Here is a 26,317-nt window from a genome sequence, read left to right as displayed (position 1 = left end):
ATTGTAATAAATGGTGTTTGATAGCAAGCTTAGAATTTATACTTCACTAATGTGGTATTTTGTCTTTGGTTGGATCTGTTCATGGCTTGCTTGTACTAAGTTGTTGGTGTTCCTTCAGAATTGCTTATGGCAGTTCAGTGTAAGCAAGCAAAACACAGGGCTGCAGTGGAGAAGTGTCTTGTAAAAAGTTTGTTAAAAAGGTTTCTGAGACCTTAAATGATTTTTGAGATATCAAGTGCAGTAGTTTACTTAAAATAATGTATTAAAGTGACTTTCATAAGTTATTTTGTGTGCTTCTTATATAGATTATACAAAGAGGGTAGAATTTCTGGGGTTTTGAGTAGTTTTTGTATTTACTATATGCTTTATTTAATGCTTTTTTTACTGAGATTCTGATTTAAAATAATATGCATTCAGCATCCCCTTCATGAGGCCTGGATTAGTGAAGGTCTTCAATTGAAACAAAAAGAAGTTTAAAACATTTAAAAATCTTCGGAAGTTAGATGATGTGAGTTCTTCGAAAAATCAAACCCTGAAAATGAGAACTCAGTTTTTGCTGTTCTCAGTAGCTTAGTTTTGCGTGTGAATCAGTGCATTTCTGTAGCTCTGCAATAAAGTAAACTTAGTGATTGTCAGAGGAACCCAAGAGCCTCAACATCACTATATTTATTTACCTCTGATTGGATGTGGCAGCTCGTCTCTCTCTGACTGCATATTTTGTGTGCATAAACAGTTTAATGGCGCAGTTTGTATTGGCCATCTCTTTTGCACTTAAACTGTAATTCCTATCTGTTGAAGTCAGTGGAAGAACAAAGTTTCCTTTGGGGGAGGAGAGGTGAGAAATCAGACTCCTAGTTTTCAGTACAGACTTTTTTAGAGCTGGAAAAATAACTCTCTGGAGATACGTTACAATTCACTGAGGAGAGTTTTTGGCAGCTGTTGAAATTAATCTTTGCAGCTGTTGTCCAGCAAGTTTTGCAGTTTTCCCATTCCCTTGTAGCCATCTGCTCTTCTCTGTATGATTAAGGATCCCGTCTTTAATGCCCAGGTTATGACTTATTTAGGGTTTCTTGCTGCCTTGTTGCAGCAGTTGGTGCTTCTGCTTCAGCCTCACTTGGCTGGTATGTGTTAGTTAGACTTGTGGGTGGAGCGCTGCTGAATTGAACTGGGTATATTGGAAGGCACAGCTCATTATGTGGATGGAATTCTGTGGCTGATCAAGTGTCTGTAACCACAGTAAGAAATTAATTTAGCTACTGCATTCTTAAGTTGAAATGTTTGTTCTTGAGGCGAACATTGAAGAGATTTATAACCAGGCAAAAGCTTGGCATCCTACAGAGAGAAACCTACAAATGATTTTTTGGGGAGAAAAAGTTTTTAAGCGCTTGTAATCATTACTAAAATTACTTGTATTTCTGTATGTACATCTAATTGTTCTCTTCACCTCACTTTTGTTTGCTTTTAAACTGTGAAGTGTCTTTAGCACTAGTTGTCCTTTTATACAGCTTTAGTGAAATGAGCAGACTTTAGCTATTGTTTTAATAGAAATGAAAACTCCAGATAGAAGGCAGACAGCTGCAGAAGTCCTGCTCTGGTTTAGGCTCTACAGATGTTTTGCAGAGTCAGCAGAATTCTGTTGCTACCAGGATCAAAATGCAATACCCAATTTAAGACAAGAGGAACTATTAACATAAAAAGGACTAAAAAAAATAAAACCCAAACCAAAAAACCACAAATAAACAAACCCCCACTGTCAATTCTTAATAATTACCAGCTTTTGTGTTCTGCTGCTCAAACTACATAAATCTGCTACATGCAATGCAGTAAAAAATAGCATGAATAAATAGTTGGTATTTTATGGTACATTAATAAGCATGCTCAAAAAACGGGAATTCCTGGTTTAAGCAGCACAACATTTGTGCCAATCTGGCTGATTTTTTTTGAAACCAGACCAGTTAGGTTCTGTAAGTTTTCTTTGTTTGCTAGGTGTTTTTTTCTTTGTCTTTCCTGAAGCTGTGGCAAAAAAGAATCGTCTCCTTAAATGTTTTTGTGCAATATTGGAGAGGATTTAAATCTGATGTTAAGGATTGCATGACCTTACTGTTCAAATTGAGTTGAAGATAGTCAGCTGACAAGGTACATCTGCACAAAAGGCTTCCTGGTGGCTCTTAAGAGAAGGAAAACCGGAAAATGAACCGGTATTTGATGCACAGCTTTCATTTGGGCCAACAGGATACTGTGAGACTTCGACAAGTGAGTCAGGGAGTTGTGGTCTGAAACTTCCTTCCCATCAGGAATCTTCCTACAATTACTTCTGTTTCAGGCTCTTCCTGTGGCCATTTACATATTTATTTAACTAACAGTAGCTAGGCTTTGCACTTCGTGCTTCGTTTGTCTTTGTGCTTCTCCCACCACACCAAAAGCCGCGTTTATTTTCAGGCAAACAACATTGCAGTTGAATAGAGAGAGTGTGTGCCCATCTGCTGCAGGGGATATGTTGAATACAGGAAACTGGAGTTCATATTTAAGCACAGAAGTGGCCGATGCTTTTGAGAAAATGAAATGGTTCATATTCAATTGGTATAGAAAAAAAGAGTTTGAATAATAAGTTGACTTGCATACTTCATCATGTTGTAACTAGACGCAGAAGTAACCAAGTGACCACAGATTTGAGTTATTTGCTGCCTCAGTTCTTTTCTCATTGGACAGTCCTCTAAAATGAAATAAGAAGCCCATGTGAATGTCTTAGTAAGATATCAACCTAAAACTTCGTATTTCAGTTTATATTTGTCTTTGTGTTCACAGGGGACTATTTGCCCAAATCTTTAGAAGGATTATTTATCTACGAAGAAGAAGGTGCTGGGGTTCCAGGTTCTAACAGAAAAGGAAATGATGCAATAGTTGTTGAACAATGGACAGTCATTGAGGTAAATTTGGTGATTATTTAGCAATGCAATTTCCTACTTATAGTTTTCTTTGTTTTTTCCTTAGAATGCTTGTTACCAGTGTTTGATAAACATTCAGGATGCTTTCTTGAAGCCACCTGCATATGCTGAACTAAAGCCTTGAATCATAAACACAAAGTCAGGCCTGTAGCCATTGGTCAATGTGCATAAAAGAAATATGCCACAGGGCTTCTGGCCTGACATTTGCAAATGTTCATACCAACAAATACAACCACCGAAGAAAATGTTTTTTCAACATTTAGACATAGTTTCAGCAAGTGCAGCTCCACTGACAATGTGCTGAAGTATTTCTAAATAAAGGGGAATAGCAGAAACTAGAAACAGAACTAGAAAAAATTGATAGAGAATTAATTGAGTATGGTTTTCAGTTGCATATTCTTAGTGAAATTTTACTGGTAAATATGAAAGACTTCATTTTTTCTAGTAAACTTACATGTACTACTGTAGCATGATACAGCAATAAAATTATTAAATGTTTTTAATATTTTAATGTTATAAGGTTATTGGTATGAATTAATGACATCTGAAAGTAACATTGTTGGAGGATACTAAGGGCTTACTTTTGAAATATTCAATGATAAATACATTTACAAATGTGAAAAGAAGCAGCATAAAACTAAGACCTTGTATATTTGAGAGAAAAAAAAAAAGAACCAACCAAAAGGAAAACAACTACCAAGCCCCAAAAACTGAAGTATACTAGGTGAGATGCTTATTATTCAGATATGAAGTAAACGCCTAAATACATTAATTGACAGTATTATGGTGTTTAAGAAGTTTTAGGCATTAATTTAGCAACATGACAACTGTAACAAGCAAGATGTGCTTTAAATATCTTGCTGAATCAGGCTCGTACCTGAAGTTATTATGTTCTGTTTTCCTAGTCTTCTGTAGTCTTGAACGTTACAAAATGTTTTCAATTTGTAATAGCAAATCTCCACCAAACAACAAAGTTTAATGTCATCTCAAGGACATTATCTCAAAGGATTGTCTCATTATAAATGAGAAGAGAGTCATTGTAATTTGTGTAGAAATGCAAATAAAACCTGTACAGAGTCTCTTTACTACTTTTTATAATTATTAATGTAGGGATGTGAAATTAAAACAGATTATGGACCTTTATTGCACACGTTGGCTGAGTTTGGATGGCTCCTGACCTGTGTCCTGCCTACACCTATCGTACGACATGACAGGTACCCAAACAAAAGATGACAGTGTTTTTGGTGTATGCATCTCAGAATTTTCAAGTCATTGCTTGCATATTTAAATGTAAAAGGAAGAAAAATAAGAAAAATGCTAATTATGTTAACTGCACGTAAAACTGGAGATAAGTAGCATTATGGTGGAATCTTTTTTTACCCCAGTGTTTTAGGACTGCTGACTTCAGTGAGTTTCAAACTAGACCAATAATCCTAAATTTAAAATGTTGTTTATATCTAAACATTAAAGACTTTATTTGGGAAACTTTTTTCGCATACCCAGTCCTTGCCAATGGGACAGCAATGGGATTACTCATATGCTTCAAGTTTAAACAAGTGTTGAAATGTTTCACTAATTCAGGACCTTGGTGAATGACTGGTTTAGACTATATAAGAAGTCATGTTGTCACAAGGCAGTCATGCAGTATTTATTGCAAATTAGGGAGGAGAATGTGCTAATCCAGCAAGCTGTTGGGCTGTTTCTCCTCTTTAATATAGGCACTATATTTTATTTAAAATATGTTACCAAACTACTGGATTTTAGTTCTCTTGTAATATTTATTTAGATGACTGAGGAGGCTCTATATGCATAACGAGCTAAATAGCAGACCTGGATACCCTGTAAGGTAGCAAAAAAAAGTACTGTGCTTTTCTTCCTGGTATGAAGCTAAAAAAAAACCACAGCAAGACACACTGACATATGCATGCACCTCTTTTCTCTCTGGTTTTTGGTTGTGGGGTTTTTAAGATTCTCCTTCCATTAGATTAAGATTGCCAAGGTTTGAAAACAAACAAATGTACTGAGGCATGGCTTAGGGCTCATCAAGAACAAGGGAAAGAGCGGGTGAGCTGAGTAATCTTTGGATCCAGACCTCACTGTATTAAAGCAAGAGAGCATGAAAAAAGATGTGAATGAAAGGTTCTAAAATTGCTCCAAGAAAGTAGAACATAAGTGATGTGACATAAGTAAAGCAACTCACCCGTGTGAGATGGAGGTTTTTCTGGTCAGGAAGTAGGTGCTAGGTTTTTTTTGGCTGTGTGTTTATTAATAGTTGATTTTAACCAGCTGGTTAAATGCAAAGACAGAAGAAATTGTAGTAAAACGATATGGTACATTCTGCTTTTTTTTAAGGGTCTCTGTATGTGGTGTTTTCTTCCGAAATTTATGAAATTCTGGACTTGTAAAGCTCCTACACCAGAGAGAAGCAGTTTTGAGAGCATGAAACAAAATGGTTATCCCTTAATGCATTTCTTCAACCAAAATTTTGTAGCCTGAGCATTATTAGCTTTGAACATGGTGACTTGTAAGAGTATGTCAACCACTGAGCCTGGTTTTCATAAGCAGTTGACGTTTTTGGTCAAATCTTAAAGCTTGAGAGTAAGCCTTCAGGATCCAGATCTACGTCTTGAAGGATGTGAATGGAGAATGGGAGAGAAAGATTTGAGTAGTCATAGTGCACTGTGGGTGGTAGGATGGAAGAGAGCTTTTAACCTCAAACTTTTGTCCTGTAAACAGTGTAATTGTACCCATCCCTGTAGGGTTTGGGCAGCAAGGACAAGATTGTCCTGAGCAGCTGCTGGTCAAGCACTGTAAGTAACAGTCTGTGCTTGCAACAGGCAAAATGATGCTGTTTTGTACCTTGTAGCTTGCAGGGCCATTTAAAAGAAGCTAAGTGCTATAAGGGGAAAAAAAATAGGAAAATGTGCTGTAGGAAGTGCGAACAGATTCATTAGAATGGACCTGTTCTGTGAACTAATAAGAAAGTAACAGACCAGCAAGATGTTGAAGGTTGTACTAGACATCTGAAGTAGCATTGCTTCCTAGATGTGAATCAACTGGCCCAGTAATAGCTGTGGTCATGCAAAAGTGAGTTGTAACCTGGTCAGATCTGAAGTTTGATTCATTTTGTATCAATACTAGAATAACTCAGACTAATAAAAAGTGTTTTATTTCTGTTCTAAAAGTTTGGGTAGGTGTCTGCATGACTTGGCTAATACTCGTTGTCCCAGTGTAGCTTGTGAGATTCTTTTAGAAGAAATAGGATAAATCATGTTTTGTGTGCCTGTTGTGTATCTAATATTCAGTTTTCTTTAAAAAAAAAAAACAACCAATGAATAAGAACTGCTAATTAGGAATTAAGACTTCTTAAGAGTCAAAAAAAAAATGTGTTTCTATCCTGATAGACTAAGTAGTGATTGATAAATACTATTTTTAGGCATTGATGTTAGTATTTAAAAAGGAGAAGAAATTCCTGGATGGTTACTATGTGTCCAATAGGAAAGATGCCATTACTGTGGTGGTGAATTATCCTAGGAATGCAAGTTAAATGTTTCAGTGAAGATGGACACTTTATGCTGATGAACAGCTGTTCTTTTCCCAGACTTGGAACTCTGACCTCAAAACCCAGCCTGAATATTAACAGGCTTCAGAAACACTGAACAAGCAAAGTGAGTAACATTTTGAGATGATCTGGTAAATTCATGTTTTCAAATTTTTTTTTTTAAAAAAAGGGAGAATTTGGACAAAGTATTATAAAGAAAATTCTACTTAAGAATAAAATGTTAGTAGGGTGGCCGGCTCCCCATTTTTATTCACCTTTATATTTTGGTCTAGTCTCTATTTTCCTCTTCTCCTAACTTACCGCAAAACTTTCCCTCATCTCAGATCATCTGTGATCTGTTCCTAACCATTATGCCCACTGCTTGTCTGCAGACGAAGAGCGTGACCAGCAACAGGCTAACAGGTCCTGGGGTCCTATTTTTGGTTTTCACATGGTTAGGATTTGAAACAGCTTAAAAACCACCAGGCTGTAACGTCCGTTCCTGCGTGGTATTGTTGTTGGCTGAAGCTTCTTTTTTTTAACAGAAGCTCCTCTCTATAAAATGAAATGTCCTATTGCATGGAGTGTCATACCATGCGGTAGCTGGATGTCATGGATCCCTGTCCCGTTTCAGGCAGGGACAGCAGCGCTCTGTGGACTCGTTTAGTCCTTTAACACCTACCAAAAAGGCTAAGCCATGTTAGATGCAGGAAATGTTTCCTTGAGAAATGTTATCAATGGAGCTGTTAAAAATGGAGCAATGGTAGATGTCATATTCTTACATATTCTGTCAAATGTGCAGAGTTGCTTTTGTTTGCACTGTTTTTTAGAGAGGAAAAAAAAAGCACTGTAGGTTTTGGAGGGAGGGTTTTGTGGTTAGCACATTATAAATCCTACAGAAGTTCTCTTCTGTCAGTGATTCTCTTCCCAGGGAGATAAGAAAATGTCCACGTGATGCAGTGTTTGCTGTATCCATTCATATCTTGGGTATTTAAAATTTGTCAGCAGTCACTAAAGAGTTGTTTTGACCAAAAAGGAGCACAAAAGAATATAAGAAAGACCCAGAAATAATATTAGTGACCCAAAGAGCCTCCAGTATCACATACAACTCCTAAGTTATCTAGACAAGAATTTGACAGTAATTAAGCGAAGTTCAGAAGTTATATAGCAAGGATAAAATTATTAGTCCTTGTAGGAGTTAAATCTAGTGATTGGGAGGGAAAAAAAAGTTAGAAAATACTTTCCTGGTAACTTAATGTTACTGCAGTTACTGATATGATACTGTAATGAGTTTGTAGAATTTCGTACATATTTGGTTTAAAATTAGAATTATTTCTAAGGTTTTTATAATTTTTTCGTTAAACAGATCCTTAAAGCCAGGAGACTTATCCCAAGCTGGTGTCTGTCTCGTAACTGAAAGTCTGGAGCTGTGCAGTTCCAAAGGAGTGCAAAACTATCTTGGGAAATCAAAAAAAAAAAGGATTTAAAGAATTTATTATCTTGCTCCGTTTGTTCATTTTTCAGAAAACTGTCTAACCTTAAGTGCTTTGTATATAAAATGTTCATATGTAAAAAAAAAAGACCTGCAAAAATCAGAGCCATTGGCAGTACTAGTCAGCTTCTAGCTTGATGATTGTTTGGAGGACTTATTAAATATATGCCTGTAATAAGAGGATGATTTCATTGCCCATACAGCCTAAGCAGACAAGCAAATTGCTGGTGTTTTAACAATAGAGTCTCTGTTACTCTTCATCCCTCTTAAAAGAAGAGACAGGGAAAAGGCTTCAGCAGCCTTACTCTGCAGTGGCCTTTATTTCCCCTCACTGATTACCGTGTCCCTGAAAACGGGCAAGGCACTCTGTGAGCACCGGAAAGCAGGCGGGCAAACGCAGTGCAAGAACACTGACCTTGTGGTTATTAATTTGTCACGACAAACTACGTGATCCAAGTTCTCAAAATGCCCTGTCTCATGAGGCAAAGATGGAATGTGGAAATATGAGGGAAGCTATGGAGTGGCTTGCTCTAAGCACTTCCTCATTTAAATTCTGTGGAAATCCCACTGTCATTGAGTTCTCCGTGAATTAAGCTCATAGCTGCTTTGCCGTGTGTGGCATTTTAATAAGGTCAGACTTAGAAAATTGTTAATTTACTTATTGTCTGCTCAACATCATGTCCTTTCTCTGTTCTAGTAGAATTTGTACAAGCTGTATCTTAACGTTTGGGTTTCTTCTTTTCTCTGAAGGAATGCAGACACTGTTACAAAATAAGCCGTAGGCTCTTCCCGATGCCAGGGACTCTGCTCAGCCTTCTCGCTTAAGAGAGATTTCCCAATTGATATTATCCAAACAGACATAACTGAGGCAGAGAGAAATACCTAGCCAAGTGGAATAAGGTTGCAAGATTGCTGATTTGCTTGTCATGACATAAAATTGTAACATGTTTTCTTTAATTACTGCAAGTAGTGAGGTTGGGACTCTCAGAGCAGGAAGCCTTATTAACTTCAGGAAACTAAGGAGTTAGTTCTCCTGCCTCCTTGTGTTCCCTAAAAGCTGGAGTTTAAGACAATCCTCTGTTCTCGTCCAAGGAAGGCATGCAAAGATATGCCATGACCTGAATTCAGCTGGACTGAAAGGAAGATCATGAGGTGCCAAACACTATCACAAAACCATCTTCACTGACTATCGATCAGATATACACTGGGAATAGTGGTGTTTTCCGTGTTTTATCAGGCTTACTTTTAAGAGCTCTACTGGGGCAGGCTGTTAACAAGCTTTTCCTGATCTCATAGAAACAGTTTTAATCCCGGATTTTTCTTGGAGCAAGTCCCTAATGTTAAAAATCAATTAATTCTGTCAGTCCTAGCCCTGGCATGAAATGTGAAACAGTTATCTCAACTTTGTGTATGGTTGTTAAGATTGTGACGTACCCATACTGAAGTACAAGCTTACATTATTTTAATAGCTCTTTCCATAATGTTGTGCATAATAGTACTGTTTTGATAGAATAGGTAGAATCATAGATATTTAAATGAACTCATTACATTTCTCCCTAATGTTTCTATTTTGCTACTTTTCTTATGCTCTTAGATCTGTAGTCACTCTTCTGCCGAAGTATTTAATTGTCTTTCCTTTATATGTATGAAGATCTCATTGAACACAGTCCAGAAGGAACAGTTGGGAGTAGAAGAAGAGTTTATCAAAATGTAGTATCTGATATTTAGAAGAGCACAGGAATTTTTTAAACCCTCCCATCCTAGAGCAATTCTCGCACTGTTTCCGTGCTGCAGAGTTGGCCTTTGTAGTACATAATGCAATCAACGTACTGACCTGTATTTCTGATGGAAAAGTGATGTAAAGAAATAAAAACTTTAAGAGGAAGTATCATCCGTACTAAAAGAGTGCAACACTTTTGAAACTTTTTCCCCCCGTCCCCTTCTTTATTTATCTTTCTACTTTATTCTCTTGTCCTTCCTGCACATGTCCGTCCCATTACAAAACAGCCAGTGTCATTTATGTCATTGTGGATGTGGAGCTTATAAAAACTGAGCTGAGTCGTTTTATCCATAGGTGGTGAGAAAGCAAGTTTACTCTGCTGTGGCAGTTAGATGCCATGTTACAATCAAAAAACACCTTTTAGTTAGTGGTAAAGAATGTTACTTCCCAAGTTTCATACCACAGAGGTCATTTATTGAAGCTGTGGATCTATTGAGATTGGGTCTATTTGTTATGGAGTTAACAAGTAGTAATATGTTGCTGTACGTTTGACAGTGAAGATTAGATGAAAGAAGGACTCAGGTTAATTTCAGACATAAAGGTACAGACTTGGATTAAAAGTAGGAGCTCTGGTATTTAAACTTTCAAGAGTAGTCACGTTAAAGAATGCTAATCATAGTAACAGAAATTTTTGTTCTGTACGTATTTTTATGTGCAACACCTTAACCCAGCTCTGTGCTTCTATTTCTTCTTTCAATGTGATTTCTCACTCATGGACTTACGTATGTACAACTTACAGTTGACTCTAAAAGGTATGAACATGCTACAGTGACTATTATTGCCTTTAAAATATTGAAACAATTTTCTTTCCATTTTAGTGAAGGAAATCTGGCCACAAAGCAAGTCGTTTTTCTTCAGAGGCCTGTTATGTGGAATTCTGCTGTCCAGACACCAGAGGCAAGTGATGTATTTATGTTATGAATGCAAACAAGTTAGTGCTTCACATAATGGGTAGGTACAGTCACAAACTAGACTTCAAAATTAATGGGAAAATGGCGGTAGAAGAGGATTTCACTTGAAACAGCTTCAAGCTTGTGGATGCTTTTGCACCTGTTATTTTTTTTCCTCAGCCATATGCACTTTTAAATTAAGCCATAGAGAAAAGCATAGGTATACTAAGAAATTTCTGTCTCAGGTGGATGAGGTTGACTGTGCTGTAAGTATTTATTTAGAAATCGTCAAGAAGTCTTAAATGTTGTGATTAAAATTCTGGATCTGTTGCACATAAAAAAGAACATTTTGTTTTCAAGGGCAACAAGAAAAACTTCCATAGATATGTCAGTGATAAAAAGATCTAGGGAAAATGTAGGCCCTCTCCAGAAGGAAACAGAGGACCTGGCTACCCCCAGGGTATGGAGATGGCTGAGGTTCTCAATGACTTCTTTGCCTCAGTCTTCACTGGCAGGAGCTCCAGCTGCACGGCCCAAGTTACAGAAGGCAAAGGCAGGGACTGGGAGAATGAAGAACCACCCACTGTAGGAAAAGATCAGATTCGAGACCATCTAAAGAACCTGAAGGTGGACAAGTCCATGGGACCTGATGAGGTGCATCTGCAGGTCCTGAGGGAACTGGCAGATGAAGTTGCTAAGCCACTATATTTCAGAAGTCGTGGCAATCTTGTGAAATTCCCAATGACTGGAAAAGGGGAAACATAACCTCCATTTTTAAAAAGAGAAAAAAAGAAGACCCAGGGAACTACAGGCCAGTCAGTCTCACCTCTGTGCCTGGCAAGATCATGGAGCAGATCCTCCTGGCGACTATGCTAAGGCACGTAGAAAATAAGGAGGTGATTGGTGACAGCCAACATGGCTTCACTAAGGGCAAATCCTGTCTGACTAATTTGATGGCCTTCTATGATGAGGTTACAGCATTGATGGATAGGGGAAGAGCAACTGACATCATCTACCTGGACTTATCCAAAGCATTTGATACTGTCCCACACGACATCCTCGTCTCTAAACTGGAAAGACATGGTTTTGATGGATGGACCACTCGGTGGATAAGGAACTGACTGGATGGTCACACTCAAAGAGTTGTGGTCAATGGTTCAATGTCCAAGTGGAGGCCAGTGACGAGTGATGTTCCTCAGGGGTCAGTACTGGGACCAGTGCTATTTAACATCTTTGTTGTGGCATGGACAGTGGGATCGAGTGCACCCTCAGCAAGTTTGCAGATGACACCAAGTTGTGTGGTGTTGTGGACACCCTGGAGGGAAGGGATGCCATCCAGAGGGACCTTGACAGGCTGGAGAGATGGGCCTGTGAGAACCTCATGAAGTTCAACAAGGCCAAGTGCAAGGTTCTGCACGTGGGTCGTGGCAATCCCAAGCACAAGTACAGGCTGGGTGGAGAATGGATTGAGAGCAGCCCTGAGGAAAAGGACTTGGGAGTGCTGGTGGATGAGAAGCTCAACTGGAGCCGGCAATGTGCGCTGCCAGCCCAGAAAGCCAGCCGCATCCTGGGCTGCATCCAAAGAAGCGTGGCCAGCAGGTCGAGGGAGACTCTGCTCTCGTGAGACCCCTCCTGGAATACTGTGTTCAGTTCTGGAGTCCCCAACACAAGAAGGACATGTGTTGCAGTGCCCTACTGTGGACGGCCCAGAGTCATGAACATACACCAATATGGTTAAAAGATCATGCTCCGTTTATTACAAACAACACACAGGTTATATCGCGGAATGTGGCGTGACACGACTACATACTACAATTGGCTTGCTTAGCATAAACACACTCTCGTGGGCTATAGTGATAGGGCAGCGCTAGCAGAACACAGGTAATAAGCTCGTCCCTTCAGTGTCCTCATTGCGGTCATCGGAGAGGCATCCAGGAGGCGTGCATCTTGGCAGGCTATCAGTCTACGTTTCCTTTTAAGGCCATTGAGTTAACTTGAAGGACAAAAGTAATCTAGTTGGTAACCTTGTGCTCTGGGGCCCAAGCAGGGATTGTCCATACCCGAGAGAATGTTATGACCAGTCTCGGAGAGGAACTCCTCCACAGACATGGAGCTACTGGAGCAGGTCCAGAGGAGGGCCATGAAGATGATCAGAGGGCTGGAGCACCTCTGCTATGAAGACAGGGTGAGATAGTTGGGGCTGTTCAGCCTGGAGAAGAGAAGGCTCCGGGATGATCTTATAGCAGCTTTCCAGTACCTAAAGGGGGCCTACAGGAAAGCTGGAGAGGGACTTTTTACAAGGGTGTGTAGTGATGGGACAAGGGGAAATGGCTTTAAACTGAAAGAGGAGAGATTTATATTGGATATAAGGAAGAAATTTTTCACTCGGAGGGTGGTGAGGCACTGGAACAGGTTGCCCAGAGAAGTTGTGGATGCCTCATCCCTGGAAGTGTTCAAGGCCAGGTTGGATAAGGCTTTGGGCAACCTGGTGTAGTGGAGGATGTCCCTGCCCCTGGCAGGGGGGTTGGAACTAGATGATCTTTGAGGTCCCTTCCAACCCAAACCATTCTATGATTCTATTTTGACCTCCAAAACATCTGTTTTCACAGTTGTAGATGAGTACAAGTGTCACACTGCACAAGGGATACTGTAATCTGGCTGTTAACATGGTGAAGGACTGTTAGCTGTTGCTGCATGAAAATGTTTGTGGCAGAAATAGAGGATTTCAGATTCTTGCAGCTGGACCTCAGCTACTCCTTGTCCCTTTTAAGTGAGCTCCCAGGATAGTGGTTGTATAGAAGTACTTTGAGGATTAGGTAACTGGCAGTCACCATGTTCTGCTCAGTCAAGGTCACAGCAGTTACTGCACTTGCATAGCACTGTAGTACGTCCTGCTGTGGCCAGAGAAGGAGGAACTGATGGCCTCTTTGCCATATCTTTCAACATCCCATGATGGATTTTCATTTTTATTTCTGTTTTTTCAATGGCCATTCAGCCTTTCTTTAATCAATACGGCTCTCCTGGGATAGCCTTAAGCAGCCATGAAAATTGTGGATGCTTTCAGTCATGTCCAGCACCAGCGTGACAACTTGACAAACTTTGTCTTTTGTGGTGTTATACACTATTATAAGGCAATGATACCTATTCTCATCTTTTTCCGTCTGTATAAGTAGTTCCACAAGTATCTACATTTTTTGCATTCATATTTGATCTTTCTCTGTGCTTTTTACCTTCTATCCGGTCTGTTACCTTCATCTGTATTTTCCTCTGCTTTGTGTTTCTGAAATATACTTTCACTTTTTTTCTTTGCTCTTCTCCAGGCTTTTGCTTATCTCCAGCCTAACTTCCTTCTCACAGTGTTCCCTAGTAATTACTGCTTCCATGCCTGGAAGAAGTGTATTCAACATGCGCAATTAAAGTCCTGCTTTATTTTTTGTCACTACTGTCATTTCATTCCCAATTAGTTCTTGTACTCTGTCTATGATTGATTTCATCATACGAAAATTTGAGTCTCTTGCTTTTTCTCTTCTGTCTAATCTCCCTTGCTCATGTCTTAATCTCCTCTTTCATTCAGACTCCCTTCTAAATTATGGCAGTCCCTCATACAATTTTTTTTTTCTTCAATTTCCCCCTGCATACCAAGCATCTTCAGCTTTCAAAGCTTCTGACCGCTGCTCCCATGCCTGACTTGGCAGTCTTTACGTTCTTTCCTAATATATTTCTGAAAGACATTTTGGAACGTACTTTTGGTATCAATATTGTGAGTATATAAAACCGTATTGTTATGTCAGTCGTTATCAAATAAAGTAATACTTTTCCTGATGTTTTTCCACTTTTTTAATACTCTGTGTAATAAGGGCATGGACTCCTGATGGGAATACTCTTTCCTTGGTAAGGCATGTTATTTCTAGCTGTGTAAGCCTCTCTTAAAAGGCAGCATAACTGCATGACACAAGTTAGAAGGTTTAAGACTGGATTCTGCCAAGAGACCTAATAGAAACCGGTTCCGTAAAGGCATTTGGTGTGAGGACCTGATGAATCCTCGAGATGTGGTTCATATTAAAAATAGGAAGTGTTATGGTCGTAGTTTAAATTGTCACCCAGTCGTGAAGGGATCAGCAGTTGAATGACCTTTACTTCTTTGGTTTATACAAATAAAAGGGTAATGTGTTTTGTAGTCATTGTTTTACTTCGTTGTAAGGGGAAGCCTTTGACTTAAGCAATATACCGAAAGTAAACAAGAAATAGCTGATTTGTAGGCATTTATATCAGGATTACTGTGTTTAAAATCTGAACAAACTTAGTATCTAAATGTGCTCCTGAAGTACCAGTGAATGTTTTACTTCTCCACCAGGAAATTTCAGTATGCTGAGGTCATTTTACCATGGGATAAATAGGTAATTCAGGCTGAAGCTGAAACTTTAGCGGAGTAACATTTTCTTTCTGTTTTTCCATTTATGTTAGTTTTTCCCTAAATTTTAATCTTTTTACTTCATTGCTTTTTTACCAAAAATGTCTGAATTGGCGAACAGCATATTAACTTCATTACAATTAAATTCATAGATTTGTTGGTAATACCTAGCTGATATATACTGTCATACTAGATTACTAGATTTGCATGGAGTAGCTAGATTTCAGGTACAAAACCAGCTACTGAAATTTGAAAGCATTTACTTTTGCTCTAGAAAATTTATTAAATATGTTTATTTAATATGTCCCTTGGACACTGACAACAGCTGTACAATTTTGTCAAACCCTTACTAACATTTTAGTAAAAACATTTAATTCCTGCGGGTCTATATTGTTGGGCATGGCATCTTCACTTTCATTTGTACTTCATATCTCTTCATTGATGTTCAAATTACATTAAAGCTGTTGTTTAAGGATTTTAATGTCTACAACAGGATGTTTTTGAAAGACAAATACTTAAGACACCTAAAAGATTTTAAGTTCAAAAAATGAAATTATCACAATTTGTGTTTATGTAAGCATACCCTTAGCATGTTTTCAACTCACATACCTGTGGAAGAATGCTGCCTATAAGACAGTCAAAATAGAAGATCAACAAGATTCTTTGATTAACTGAATCTTGATAAGAAAGCAGCCTCATACAGGCTTTCTCAAGCAGTTAACTATCAAGCCCCCCAAGGCTGATCACATAACTTTCCAGCTTTCTGCAGCATGATGGGGTCTGGCTGTGGCAGGAGCTTTGCCTCACAGGCAGGTCCAGCTGTTGGACCTCTGAGACGTGTGTTTTGGAGAACAGCAGTGCCAGGTGTGGGTTGTTTTCCATACTCTGGATTTATTTGGTTTTTTTAATTGTTGGGTTGAAGTTAGCATTGCCATTTCTAAAGGAAGTTTTGCTTCAGTAAGAATTGAGGGGAAAACCCCTGTTACCTGGTCTCTTCTTCCCCCAGGGTCTCTCTTCTGAGGAGGACATGTTTTTATGTCCTTACAGCTCATCTCTCTGCTGCCTTGTATATTCATAGGATAGTGCATTACGACCTGGCTTAGGGTTTATGTAGTGGTTCAAAGGCCTCCTGGGTTAGAAGGGCTGTGCTGTCTCAGTGGACTCTTTGTTTATCATGTACCATTTGCTTTTCTAAGAAAATAGTTCAGAGGAGGAGATCCAAGAATGAACCACACAGTGCTTGAGGGTGTTCTGTTGTTTTTTTCTTTCCTCTTTTTTTCCCTTTATTACCCTTAGGCAGACTTCTCCATCCTCTTACCGTGGCATGCAGGCAAAGCTTATTTCTTTCTGTTTCTCCTGAGGCAACGCTATTTCCCCTGAAGTCTAGTTTACCAATGTCTCCTGTAACTGCTTCCCTAAATACATTTCCTTTAGCAACAAGGACCATTGTTTTTACTGTTTCAAAAGGGTTTGAGAAAAAAGCTTTGTGATGTATAGAAGGGGGGCACAGAACTTGCCAGAGCGTAGCAGAAATATTTGTGTTTTTGTTTTACAAGTGGTTTGTGTTTGTGCAGTCCCCCTGCAAGAGGGCTCAAGCCCACCGAAACACAGCTCTGTGCTGAGGCCGGATTCCTTCTTAGCCAGCTGTCCTCCTGCAGACAGGGATGTGTCCCCTGGCCAAGCATCTCCTGTTTTAGCAGTGCTTGTGCTTACAGCAAGGCTGTGGGCAGAGCGCCAGGGCACTTCTGCCTTCCTGACCATGCTCCTCTGCTGGGACTTAAGGCACCGACACTGCCACTGGAGGTGCTGCATCATCACAGAGCTGAGTACCTCAGGTTACCTCTGATGCTAAAGTAAAATAAACCTTTTATTTGTAATGCTTCAGAGGACCCTTAGCATAGTCTGACAGGTCTATTGTTTGCACAAATCACAATTTCCTTATTTTTCCTTCTGACGTTGGCAGTGGTCACTTCGACAAGAAGCATGTCAGGAGATGCCAGTACTAATGTCAGGCTGTATTTATATGGAGTTCTTCCTGTGCAAGGTCTTTAGACCCCTCTCAGGTTGCTCTACAGGACAGCCACTGACTTCCATCTGCATAGATCCACCATGTGGATCGCATGCAATTCTCAAGGAACTTGCTGTTATCTGAGAAGGCTCCTGAAGGCCTTTATGGTCAGAACTGGAAAGATGGGAAAGCACAGCCACCTTGCCATGAGATGTATTAGTGGGAAATGTTTAGTCCTCTGAAGTGGTCAAACCACACTCCTAATGATCTTAGTGTCAATGGAGTTTAATTCACATCTCTCTCAACTACTGCACTCTCGTTGAAGCTCCCAAGACACAACTGCATTTGGGGAAGTGATCAAAACCCACTGACTTTCAGAGCAGCTTGCAGATGAGGGCACCAGCCAGGTGTAGGCAGTGGCATAGAAAGGTGAGTGAAGGAGAACGAGCGTCTGCCTACTGTGGTAGCTGGAGATGGGGAAGCTGTGCCAGCCATGTGCCTGCCACTGCCCGGCCCTCCCACCCCTCTGGGCAGGAGGGACCCCGGTGGCTGAGAGGCAGCTGAGAGCAGGAGCTGAGCCACCCTTGAGCATTCGTCCCTGCAGAGCACGAGGAAGGGCAGCACGTGCGTGTGCATATGGCAGAAAACGTCAGAGTCGGGGTCTGTTAGACATATACATTCGGCACAGAAGTAACGCTTTTCTCAAACAGCTGGTTTCAGCACAGGTGAAGACTTAAATCATTGTGGAGCTGCCAGCACTATGTAGGAATCAAGCGTTGTTGAAGTACTCTTTCTTAGCATTCATTTGTGCTCTCTTCAATCTTGACTATGTCTTGTATCTTCTTTGTCTCTCTTGAAATTTATTTATAGAGAACAAAAATGTATCTGGTGGAGGTGGTTTTTTTTTTTCCCTCCAGAGGAGTTCATAGTTTAAACTGGAGTGTTAAGTGCTGCCTCATGTTAAAATGCAGCTCATGTTAAATCCATGTGTGACTCATTGCAAAGTGTTTGACACCTTTTTTTTCCCTAAATAAGCTAACATTTAAACATACTTTTACTGTATTTCAGAAGAAATCCTTAAGACAAGTTATTGGGGAGGAAAAAGGCAAAGTCTCTAGCAGAAGCGTTGGATTAGACACAGCTACTTCTCGCCCTGTAGAAACTGGACAGCCACCTGATGAGTTTCACCTGTCTCCTTCTAAACAATGTTGGATCAAAGAGGGATCCTCCCACTATGGAGGCTTTCCAGGATTCAGTAGCAGTGAGGGAGTATTAAGGGAACTGGATGATGGACAATTTGACCAGGAAGATGGAGTCACTCAGGTCACATGTATGTGATAAAGTAAGTAATTGCATCAGATGGACATGTACATAATTCACACAAATGTGGGAGTTTTCTTGTTTGTTTTTTAAAAACCATACTACTTTAAATGCGCTGGTAGAATCCTTACTCTTCCCAGACTCGTTTTGTATTTTTGTCTGTTTCTTTGTTGTTTTAATCCTACTGTAGTAATAATACTACTGCAAAATACATTGGTTTTCTGTCTCTTGTTAATAGAATAACCACATGACTGGGTGCTCTGCTAACTTGTTAATGCTTTTGACAAGCAAGGAAGCAAATGCTGCAAAACAGTGACAGTTTGAATTGTGTAAGAGAGAAAGGAATGAGGATATTTAGTATTTTCCACAAGCTGGAGGAATGTTTGGGTTTTTGGTTTTTTTTTTTAAAGGGTGTTGTAAATATTGATGGGGGAAAAAAAAGAAAAAAATGAACTGTCTGGCTGTTAAGTTTTAATGTAATTTTGACTGTACTTGCCTTGCATAAATTCAAAAGCCTGGAGAAATGTAAGTCTTGTATTAGAGTGTTAATAACTTAAGCTGTGTTCAGACTTGGTATGTACAGAAAACCTCTGGAGGCTGGAGGCAGTGACTTACCCTTGTAAAAATAATTTCACTTATGCAGGTTTTACCAGGGTGCCTTGTACATCTAAGCCAAAAGCTATCCAAGGATATAGCTTGTATAATGATGTATTTGTAATTTACCCATGAGTGGAAATTAAGAACTGCTCGCTGTCGCGGACTGCCTGTATCTTCTCACAGTGGGTCGCAACCAAACAGCTGTTGCGACCACGACGTATCTCACAATCAGAAGGCTGATCCAAACTCGCTGCTATCTCAATCCAACAGAGAGCTCCAACTCATGCTCTCCGGGGGCAGTTCCCTCCTGGAGACTGGAGTGGTAGGAGCCCCCGGACAGCAGTCCGCGACAGCTCGCCTTGTGAAAAATAACTTACAGTCTATGAAAAAGTATTTAGGGAAGCTCACTGAGAAGCATTGACAGCAAGGTGCACAGTGATGCTGATAACGTACAGGAGGAAGAAGTAGGCTAAACTCCATAGGCAATATTAGGTGGTAAACTATATACAAATACGCTGATGTATACATAGAAATTTTCTCAGCTAAATATATCTCACACTGGGTAAAGTGTCTTCAACTGCATCAAATAACAAAAGAATGTTCAGAGGAAAGGACGAAGCGGCTGTGCTTCCATCCTCACGGTGGGCAGGGGCTGCTTGCAATAAGGGAGGTTAATGCTGGCAGGGCTCTGTGGAGGGAGGCATGAACAGGAATTATATTAATGCTGCTCTCATGAAATTACATTTTACAGAGGAAAGGCTGAATAAAAATGCATCTCCAGAAGATAAACATGAATATAACTAAAATCTGCGTGTTTAGTTATTTAGAAGCAAAAAACATAAATTCTTGTCGTGCTTAAGCTAATAGAAAACTTGGTCAAAATGAGAAGTCAGAACAAAACTGAGCAAATGTATTCACAACACTTCTCCCAGTGTTTGCAGCAGCACAGCACACACATCACCCAGGGTTTTCGATACTCGTGCGCGTTTTGTGCTGCAAACATTGAGAGGAATGTTGTGGATACGTGTAACTGCACTGTCGCACTCTCCTGGGGTGGTATCCCACCCCCTGCCCTGGGAGTCTCACTGTCCACAGTGGTAGGTGCTGGCACTAAATGCAGGGAACAACAATAGTTGACTCCAAATGAGCACCACAGGAGATGACCAGGATGGTGGAAGTCTGTGTGGAGGAGCTGTGCAAGAACACTGGCAGAAGCTGCGTATTTCAATAAGCAAAAAGAAACTCATGAAAGGACGCAGTTACCCTTGGTGTGGTAAGCAAAAGCAGCACAGAGCCTTAGTGCTGTTTCAGTTTATTTTGCCAAGGCGGCGGGAACCCTTTGCATTATTGTCACAGTGGGAGCTCGAAATGATTATTGCTTTGGAGCTGCTTTCCAGTTTCAGTACGAAATTGCTGTAGGCAGGCTTGTTTATTTTTCTACTTTGGAAGAGCAACTGTAGCAACTGTTTGTAGCAGGTTTGGTGTTTTTTTCAGAAAAAAAAAAAGCCACAGCCCTGGAGCTGACGACAGTCCTCTTTTTTTTTTTTTTCTCCCCCCTATTGCACATTGGAAAGGGCAGCTTCTGTTTTCTCACTTGAATTTCTTAAGAAAAACGCTGGCAGCCTGGCACAATAATCATGAATGATGACTGTATTAAGAGCCAGATACATGCCAGTAGGGCAGCAGGAGGACTGCGCACACCACGGGGAGCGATGGGAGTGCAGGAGTACCTGTGACAGCAGCCATGGTAAGAAATCCATTCTTGCCAAGGCTTCTCTCCCTGCTTTCCCACCAACATCTCAAGGTTGCAGATGTAGGGCATGAACCTCATGTTCATTCCCTGTCTGGAGGCACCACGTGGAGGAGGATCACCCCACTGATGGGGAGAGTGCTGGGCTGGGTGTTGCCTGCAGAGCCTGACCCAACCTCTGCTTGTTTGCAGCCCACTACTCTGAGCACCAGACGTGGTCACGCAGTAGCAGGGATCTCCTCCATGGTACACAGATGCAGAAAAAATTAGGGAAATACATGTTACTTCTGTCTCTGGCAGAAAGCTAAGCAACTTCAGCATATTAAATATGGGGTAACAGCTGGTCTGGTGCATTGCTCTACTTCTAGAAGTATTTTTCATGAGTTCACCAAAACTCTGTGTGTGTGTGTAATTTTAACTACTGATGGTTCTCCATACAAGTCAAAACTGTAAAAGCAGCAAAAATTGGACAGAAAACATAGGAATTTTGAATATTCCAAGTTAAAGCTTTTAAAGTATAAAGAAATTACTGACCTTTTATAAAGCAGTATCGCTACTTAAGATGGTTAACAGTAGTGAATCCAGAACCAAACTACAACTATTTATTTAACAAGTTACAATGTATAAAGTACTAAATTGAATGCAGTTAATCTTTCTAGAACACATTTATTGGGTAAGAAGAGTAATTTAACTTTTAACTGAGATTTCTTCATATCAGCTGTTGAGGATGCGGAAAATCCAAATAAATTAGTATCTTTTTAAAATAACTTTTCCCCTTACAATTAATGGGGATGTACACAAGGGAGATTTCGTTTTAGAATGAGAGTAGAAATTGAGTGTGCTCTGGATGCCCACAGGTACGTTCTAGAGCATACCTTTCAGCAGGAAAGGATTTTCTTAAAATGAAATAAAGCCATATATATTCCTCTTCAGTAGGCCACAGTTTTAACTGTGCTTTAGTCTGTGCTCTTGAATCTCACAGGTGTTGACTGCTGCAAATCTCTGTGAATTTCTTCCTAGTCTTTTTAATTCAGTGTAAATATTCTAAATTGCTTCCTCTGAACCCACTCAGCAGTTCCTATATAGTTAAGGACAAGCTGGTTTTATTTTCATGTAGTTTGTCTCACAGTATGTAAAGTTGCCCCTGTTGTAGAATCACTAATCTAGATGGTTTTTCTGGTGCTCTACTGTCTTACACCTCACAGGGCTACCTGTAGGCTCTGTACTAGGGAGAAAAAAAAAAAAAAAAAAAAAATTTCTTCACCTGGAAAAAGAAAGTCAGCCTGACAGGAGCCAGGATGGAGATCTGTAAAGTGAGAGGCATGGAGAGGGTAGCAGGGAATAAACTCCTTAGTGTTCTTTTTTTAATCCAAGAACTCAAGGGAATCATGGAAGTGGTAAGTAGCAGGTTGCAAACAAGTCAGGGTATCTGTTCAGCTAACTGTAGAACTCCTTGCTGCAGGATGCTGTGTATGAAACTGCATGGATTTAAAAGGTGACTGAAAAATTCCCAAAAGGAAAAACATTGCCCTGTTCTCTCTGAACATCACTGACCCAGAGACTGTTGGAGACCATGAAAGCTGGTCTGACTGACTGCATGCTTATCCTCTTCAGATTATTGTAAGCACCAGTGCTTCATCCCTGCTGGGCATGTAGCGGAGAGTCTTCTCCTGCCACAAGGCTTTCTTTCAAAATTCAGAGAGCAAGTTGCTTGCTCAGCTTGTGTGAAGGCACTGCAGGAACTCTGACTTCATGCACTAGTTGAAGAACACAGAATCAATGACCCGTCTTCCTAAGGCATGAATGCTGAAGCAGAAATAACTGAAAATCCTTCTAAAACAAATGATGGGAAAGCTTCTATTTCTTTTTTTGTAATTAAAAATTCTGAATGCCACCTCTATCTTACTGGGAAAAGTGAAAAGGGAAGGGTGCATTTTTGGTATAGGGGGTTCTAATTTAAGCTACTTGTTTCATCATCTGGTCTCACATGAACTGGAGCATTATGGCCTACTTTTAATAGTGTTGTGATCAGCACCATGCATTAATTAAATGAAGTTTTTTAATCAGAAGAGCTGTCAGAAAGAGTAACTCTGGCAAGATATTTTTATATGTTCCTATTTTTTAGAGACAGATAGATATATACAAACTGTTCAGTTTTCATTTTACCAGAACATTTTTTTACATACTTGTCTTTACTGAAAGAGTTGCAAATCAAACATAAAAGCATTGATGTATTCTCTGATAAAAAAAACCTAAAAGTACACTTATTTATTCAAGAACAGGGCTTCAATTAGGAGCCTGTGTGCCTGAAATGTAACAGAAAAGTCCCTTACCTGTCTGTGACAACAGAAGTGCCCTGCAACTACTAGGAAGAACAGAGCTAGAAAGCAACCAATGCTGTTTGTGAACCTCTGCAAAAGACTGTTTATACTTTCTCATTCTTAAGTTGTTTGGAGAAGAAATACATTCCTAGTGTTTACAAGCAGGGAGAAACTATCGGCTGTAAAAGAATTTTGTGCCCTGCTCATAAGTGTCACAACACTTTATTTACATACCTGGTCAACTGCAATAAACTCCTGCTTAACTTCTGTGTTTCCGGTCTGTAAAATACTGTTTTCTTTTTGTCAAGCCAAGATTTTTTTTCTATATTTCTGAGAGGAAGCTTCTTGCCATTAAAAGCACTTACCAATTCAGCTACCAGTTCCTTTCCTTATGGTTATCTCACAGTGACATTAAATGGGTTAGACCAACGTGTGCCTTTCCTCAAACTAGAACGGCTTCTTTGCAGTCTTGTCTGTACACTGTACCACTCACGAGGCAAAGCTCGTTAGACTGACAGCGTCTATTAAAAGCCAATTAGGCTTTCCTCCTTCTTAGTATATTAATCTTTTGAAGGCAAACAGTGCAGGTTGCTTGACAACTCCCTACGGCTTAATTTAGAGGTTAGTGTTAGTTATGATTTAGGTTGTTCAAAGCCAGATTTCTGTATTGGAATTTAGACAACTGACATGAATTTAAGAAGTGAACCTTCCTGACTTCAGGTAAGCATGACTTGAAATTTCGAGACAAAATGGTTTAGAGGAACTGATTTGGTGACATGTTCTGATCTGTTTAAGCAGGAAAACTTTGACAACATCAGAGAGTTGCTACAAGATGTAGTTGCTACTACATCTTAAAAGTAGCAACATCAGCGTGGTTGACTTTTTGCAAGATGTGCTAAGCCAAACATCAGGAAAAACCTCAGTGACTAAGGAAAAAGCCATTTCAAGTTATCCTTTCTTACAATACGCCCTTGCATCTGTGATGTGCTGTCATAGTGTGCTTATTTTTGTATCTGAAAGGTCCTCTTCTAGATCTCCCTTGCTTTTTTATTGTGGAACCAGCATTTTCTGATTTGAGACACATGTAAATTTGAGGTCTGACTTCAACATGCTATTGAGTATTGTATTTCTCTGCTTTTGGAAGAAATACAACTTCACTTCAGCACGCAGAGACCGGAGAGCACTGAACTTTCTCCTGGAAACACTCAGTTGCCTGCATTCTTGGATGACATGAAAAATGAGAATCACTTACCCAAATAAAGTGGTATGGATAAAGAAACAGTTTAATTTTATCCTTTTTTTTTTACAATATAATTCAAAGACAGTCTTGATTTCCCTATTATGTAGAGTCTAAATTAAATCTGTTAATATTTATTAGACAAATCAATGGTTTGCTTAGGCTAACTGAAGTTTTATGGTACCATTCAGGCACATGTGTGTACACAGTACTCATGTAAACAATAGCAAGGGAAAATACAAGCAGTGTTTCACTTAGGCCTTATATAAAATCAGCTTAGTATAGCAAGTCAACTTTACAGTGCAAATCAGAATGAGAATAAACAGGATTAAAACTTCCCAAGTTTTGTTTTGGAGTGAAAATCTTAAAGCATAAGAGGAAGAAGTGAGGTTTAAAACTGTAATGCAGTCCTGAGTGCCACATCGTTTTCTTCAGTTTCGTAGAGGAAGTGTAATTAGCAACACCAGTTACATGTTTTTTGCCCGTCTCAGTCGCCGTGGCCAACGTAAGCACGTGGAGCGACTGTACAAAGAACCACACCATGGACGGTCCTGTAGCAAAATGAAATCTGTTTTACTGCCCCCCGAAGACAGCCCTCCTCCCTGCAGTGCAGGCGTCAAGGTACCTACCAAAAATCAAGCAACCTGGTCTGTACGAGGCAAGTTACAGCCAACTGTATAGACAGTAACGACAGCTACTTCCACTTGGACAACATCTCGTGCGATTACCCTGCTGACAATTAAATACAATGCTGAGACAGAGCTGCTGAAGAATACAGCTGGTGAAGGACTTGAGCTTAGTCTCTCTCTTTTCTCATTGTTTAAATCCCTTTTACATCCAGGTGGTACAGTTGCTTGAGGTGTGGTTGATTCATATAAAGAAAAACAGAATTTAAGGCATGTTCAGTATATTATGAAAAAAAGACTCATTAAAAATAGGTGGACTCCCTTCTTTCCAAGTAAGTACAACTTAGAAAACAAAGTGTATATTACAAAAACTAGCTGAGTTATCCCACGTTGACCTGCTTAGAGAAATAAAAAGAGGGCCTCTGGCACCCTTGGAGAGAAACAACCAGCTACCTTAAACAGCTAAGCAAAATTCATTGAATGTAAGAACACTGCTAGTGCTTTGAGACCCTGCATTCGTGTACGCTTAGCAGTACCTCTGCTATATCCATCTCTAAAACATTTAATTCTATCATTCTAGACATAACACAATTAAGCAGCACTCATGGAAATTGTCAGTTATTGCAAACCTGCAAACACAACTGCAAATAAACATCTGATAGGGAACAGAAGCATGAATCCACATCTTCCTGTCAAAGAATATAATACAGGTGAATGAAGAAAAACAAATTAACTCATGTTAAAAATATGATTCACTCTTGCAGAGAATCAGCTTCAATGTTTCAAGTACTTAGAATTTTTTTACTAGGAGTACAAGCAAAGGCTGTGCTAACGCGTTATGTAGTGTAACATGAGCGTTTACGTGAGGTATAATCTGTAAGCAGTTGCCATAAATACGTGTGGGTGCAAGCCGTTGACTTTTCTGCCACAGTTATTCTTTAAAGAAGTTGTGGACTGGAGAACAGCAGAAGTCTGCCTTAACAGGACAGAACCTGTCCCCTGCTGTACACAACCTCCACTCTCAACAAAAAAATGCAAGTCCAGAAAGTATGTTAGATGTATATCAAGAATATATATATGTTCAATATCGTAGTGAAATTATCCTTTTGGTATTACTGATACTATAGATCCTATTGGAACTTGGATATACACATAGAGGAATATGCACATCCAAAAGTAAATGTTCAAAGCCATCTTAAAAAAATAAAAGCTAAATTAGGAATAAGCTACATTGCAAGAAGCTTCCTGCACAATTATATATTTACGGTGATAATCCTTGAACTAAAACTTAATATAGCTACTGCACTAAAAAATGGCTTGCTGTGAAATCTTAGTGTCTTTTTCCCCACCCAATCAGACATGTCTTCAGGATTGTGATTCAATGATTGTTTAGCAGCAG

The 26,317-nt window shown here is 39.7% G+C and overlaps 1 protein-coding gene across 2 annotated transcripts in view; it reads left to right on the top strand.

The window, feature by feature from the left end:
* RFTN2 (raftlin family member 2) overlaps window positions 1-18,405 on the top strand; it is a 34,018-nt gene extending 15,613 nt beyond the window's left edge. For both annotated transcript variants that reach the window (XM_086615927.1, XM_086615928.1), the window contains 4 exons: window positions 2,806-2,927; window positions 4,056-4,159; window positions 10,577-10,655; window positions 18,136-18,405. In XM_086615927.1, the coding sequence (XP_086472053.1) occupies window positions 2,806-2,927; window positions 4,056-4,159; window positions 10,577-10,655; window positions 18,136-18,405 (575 nt within the window). The remainder of the gene's footprint in view (window positions 1-2,805; window positions 2,928-4,055; window positions 4,160-10,576; window positions 10,656-18,135) is intronic.
* Window positions 18,406-26,317: the final 7,912 nt, after the last annotated feature.

Source organism: Tauraco erythrolophus, chromosome 8, assembly GCF_009769465.1.
Source record: "Tauraco erythrolophus isolate bTauEry1 chromosome 8, bTauEry1.pri, whole genome shotgun sequence".
Taxonomy (NCBI): domain Eukaryota; kingdom Metazoa; phylum Chordata; class Aves; order Musophagiformes; family Musophagidae; genus Tauraco; species Tauraco erythrolophus.
The sequence above is the reverse complement of the archived record's forward strand: the minus strand, read 5'-3'. Positions and strand labels throughout refer to the sequence as shown.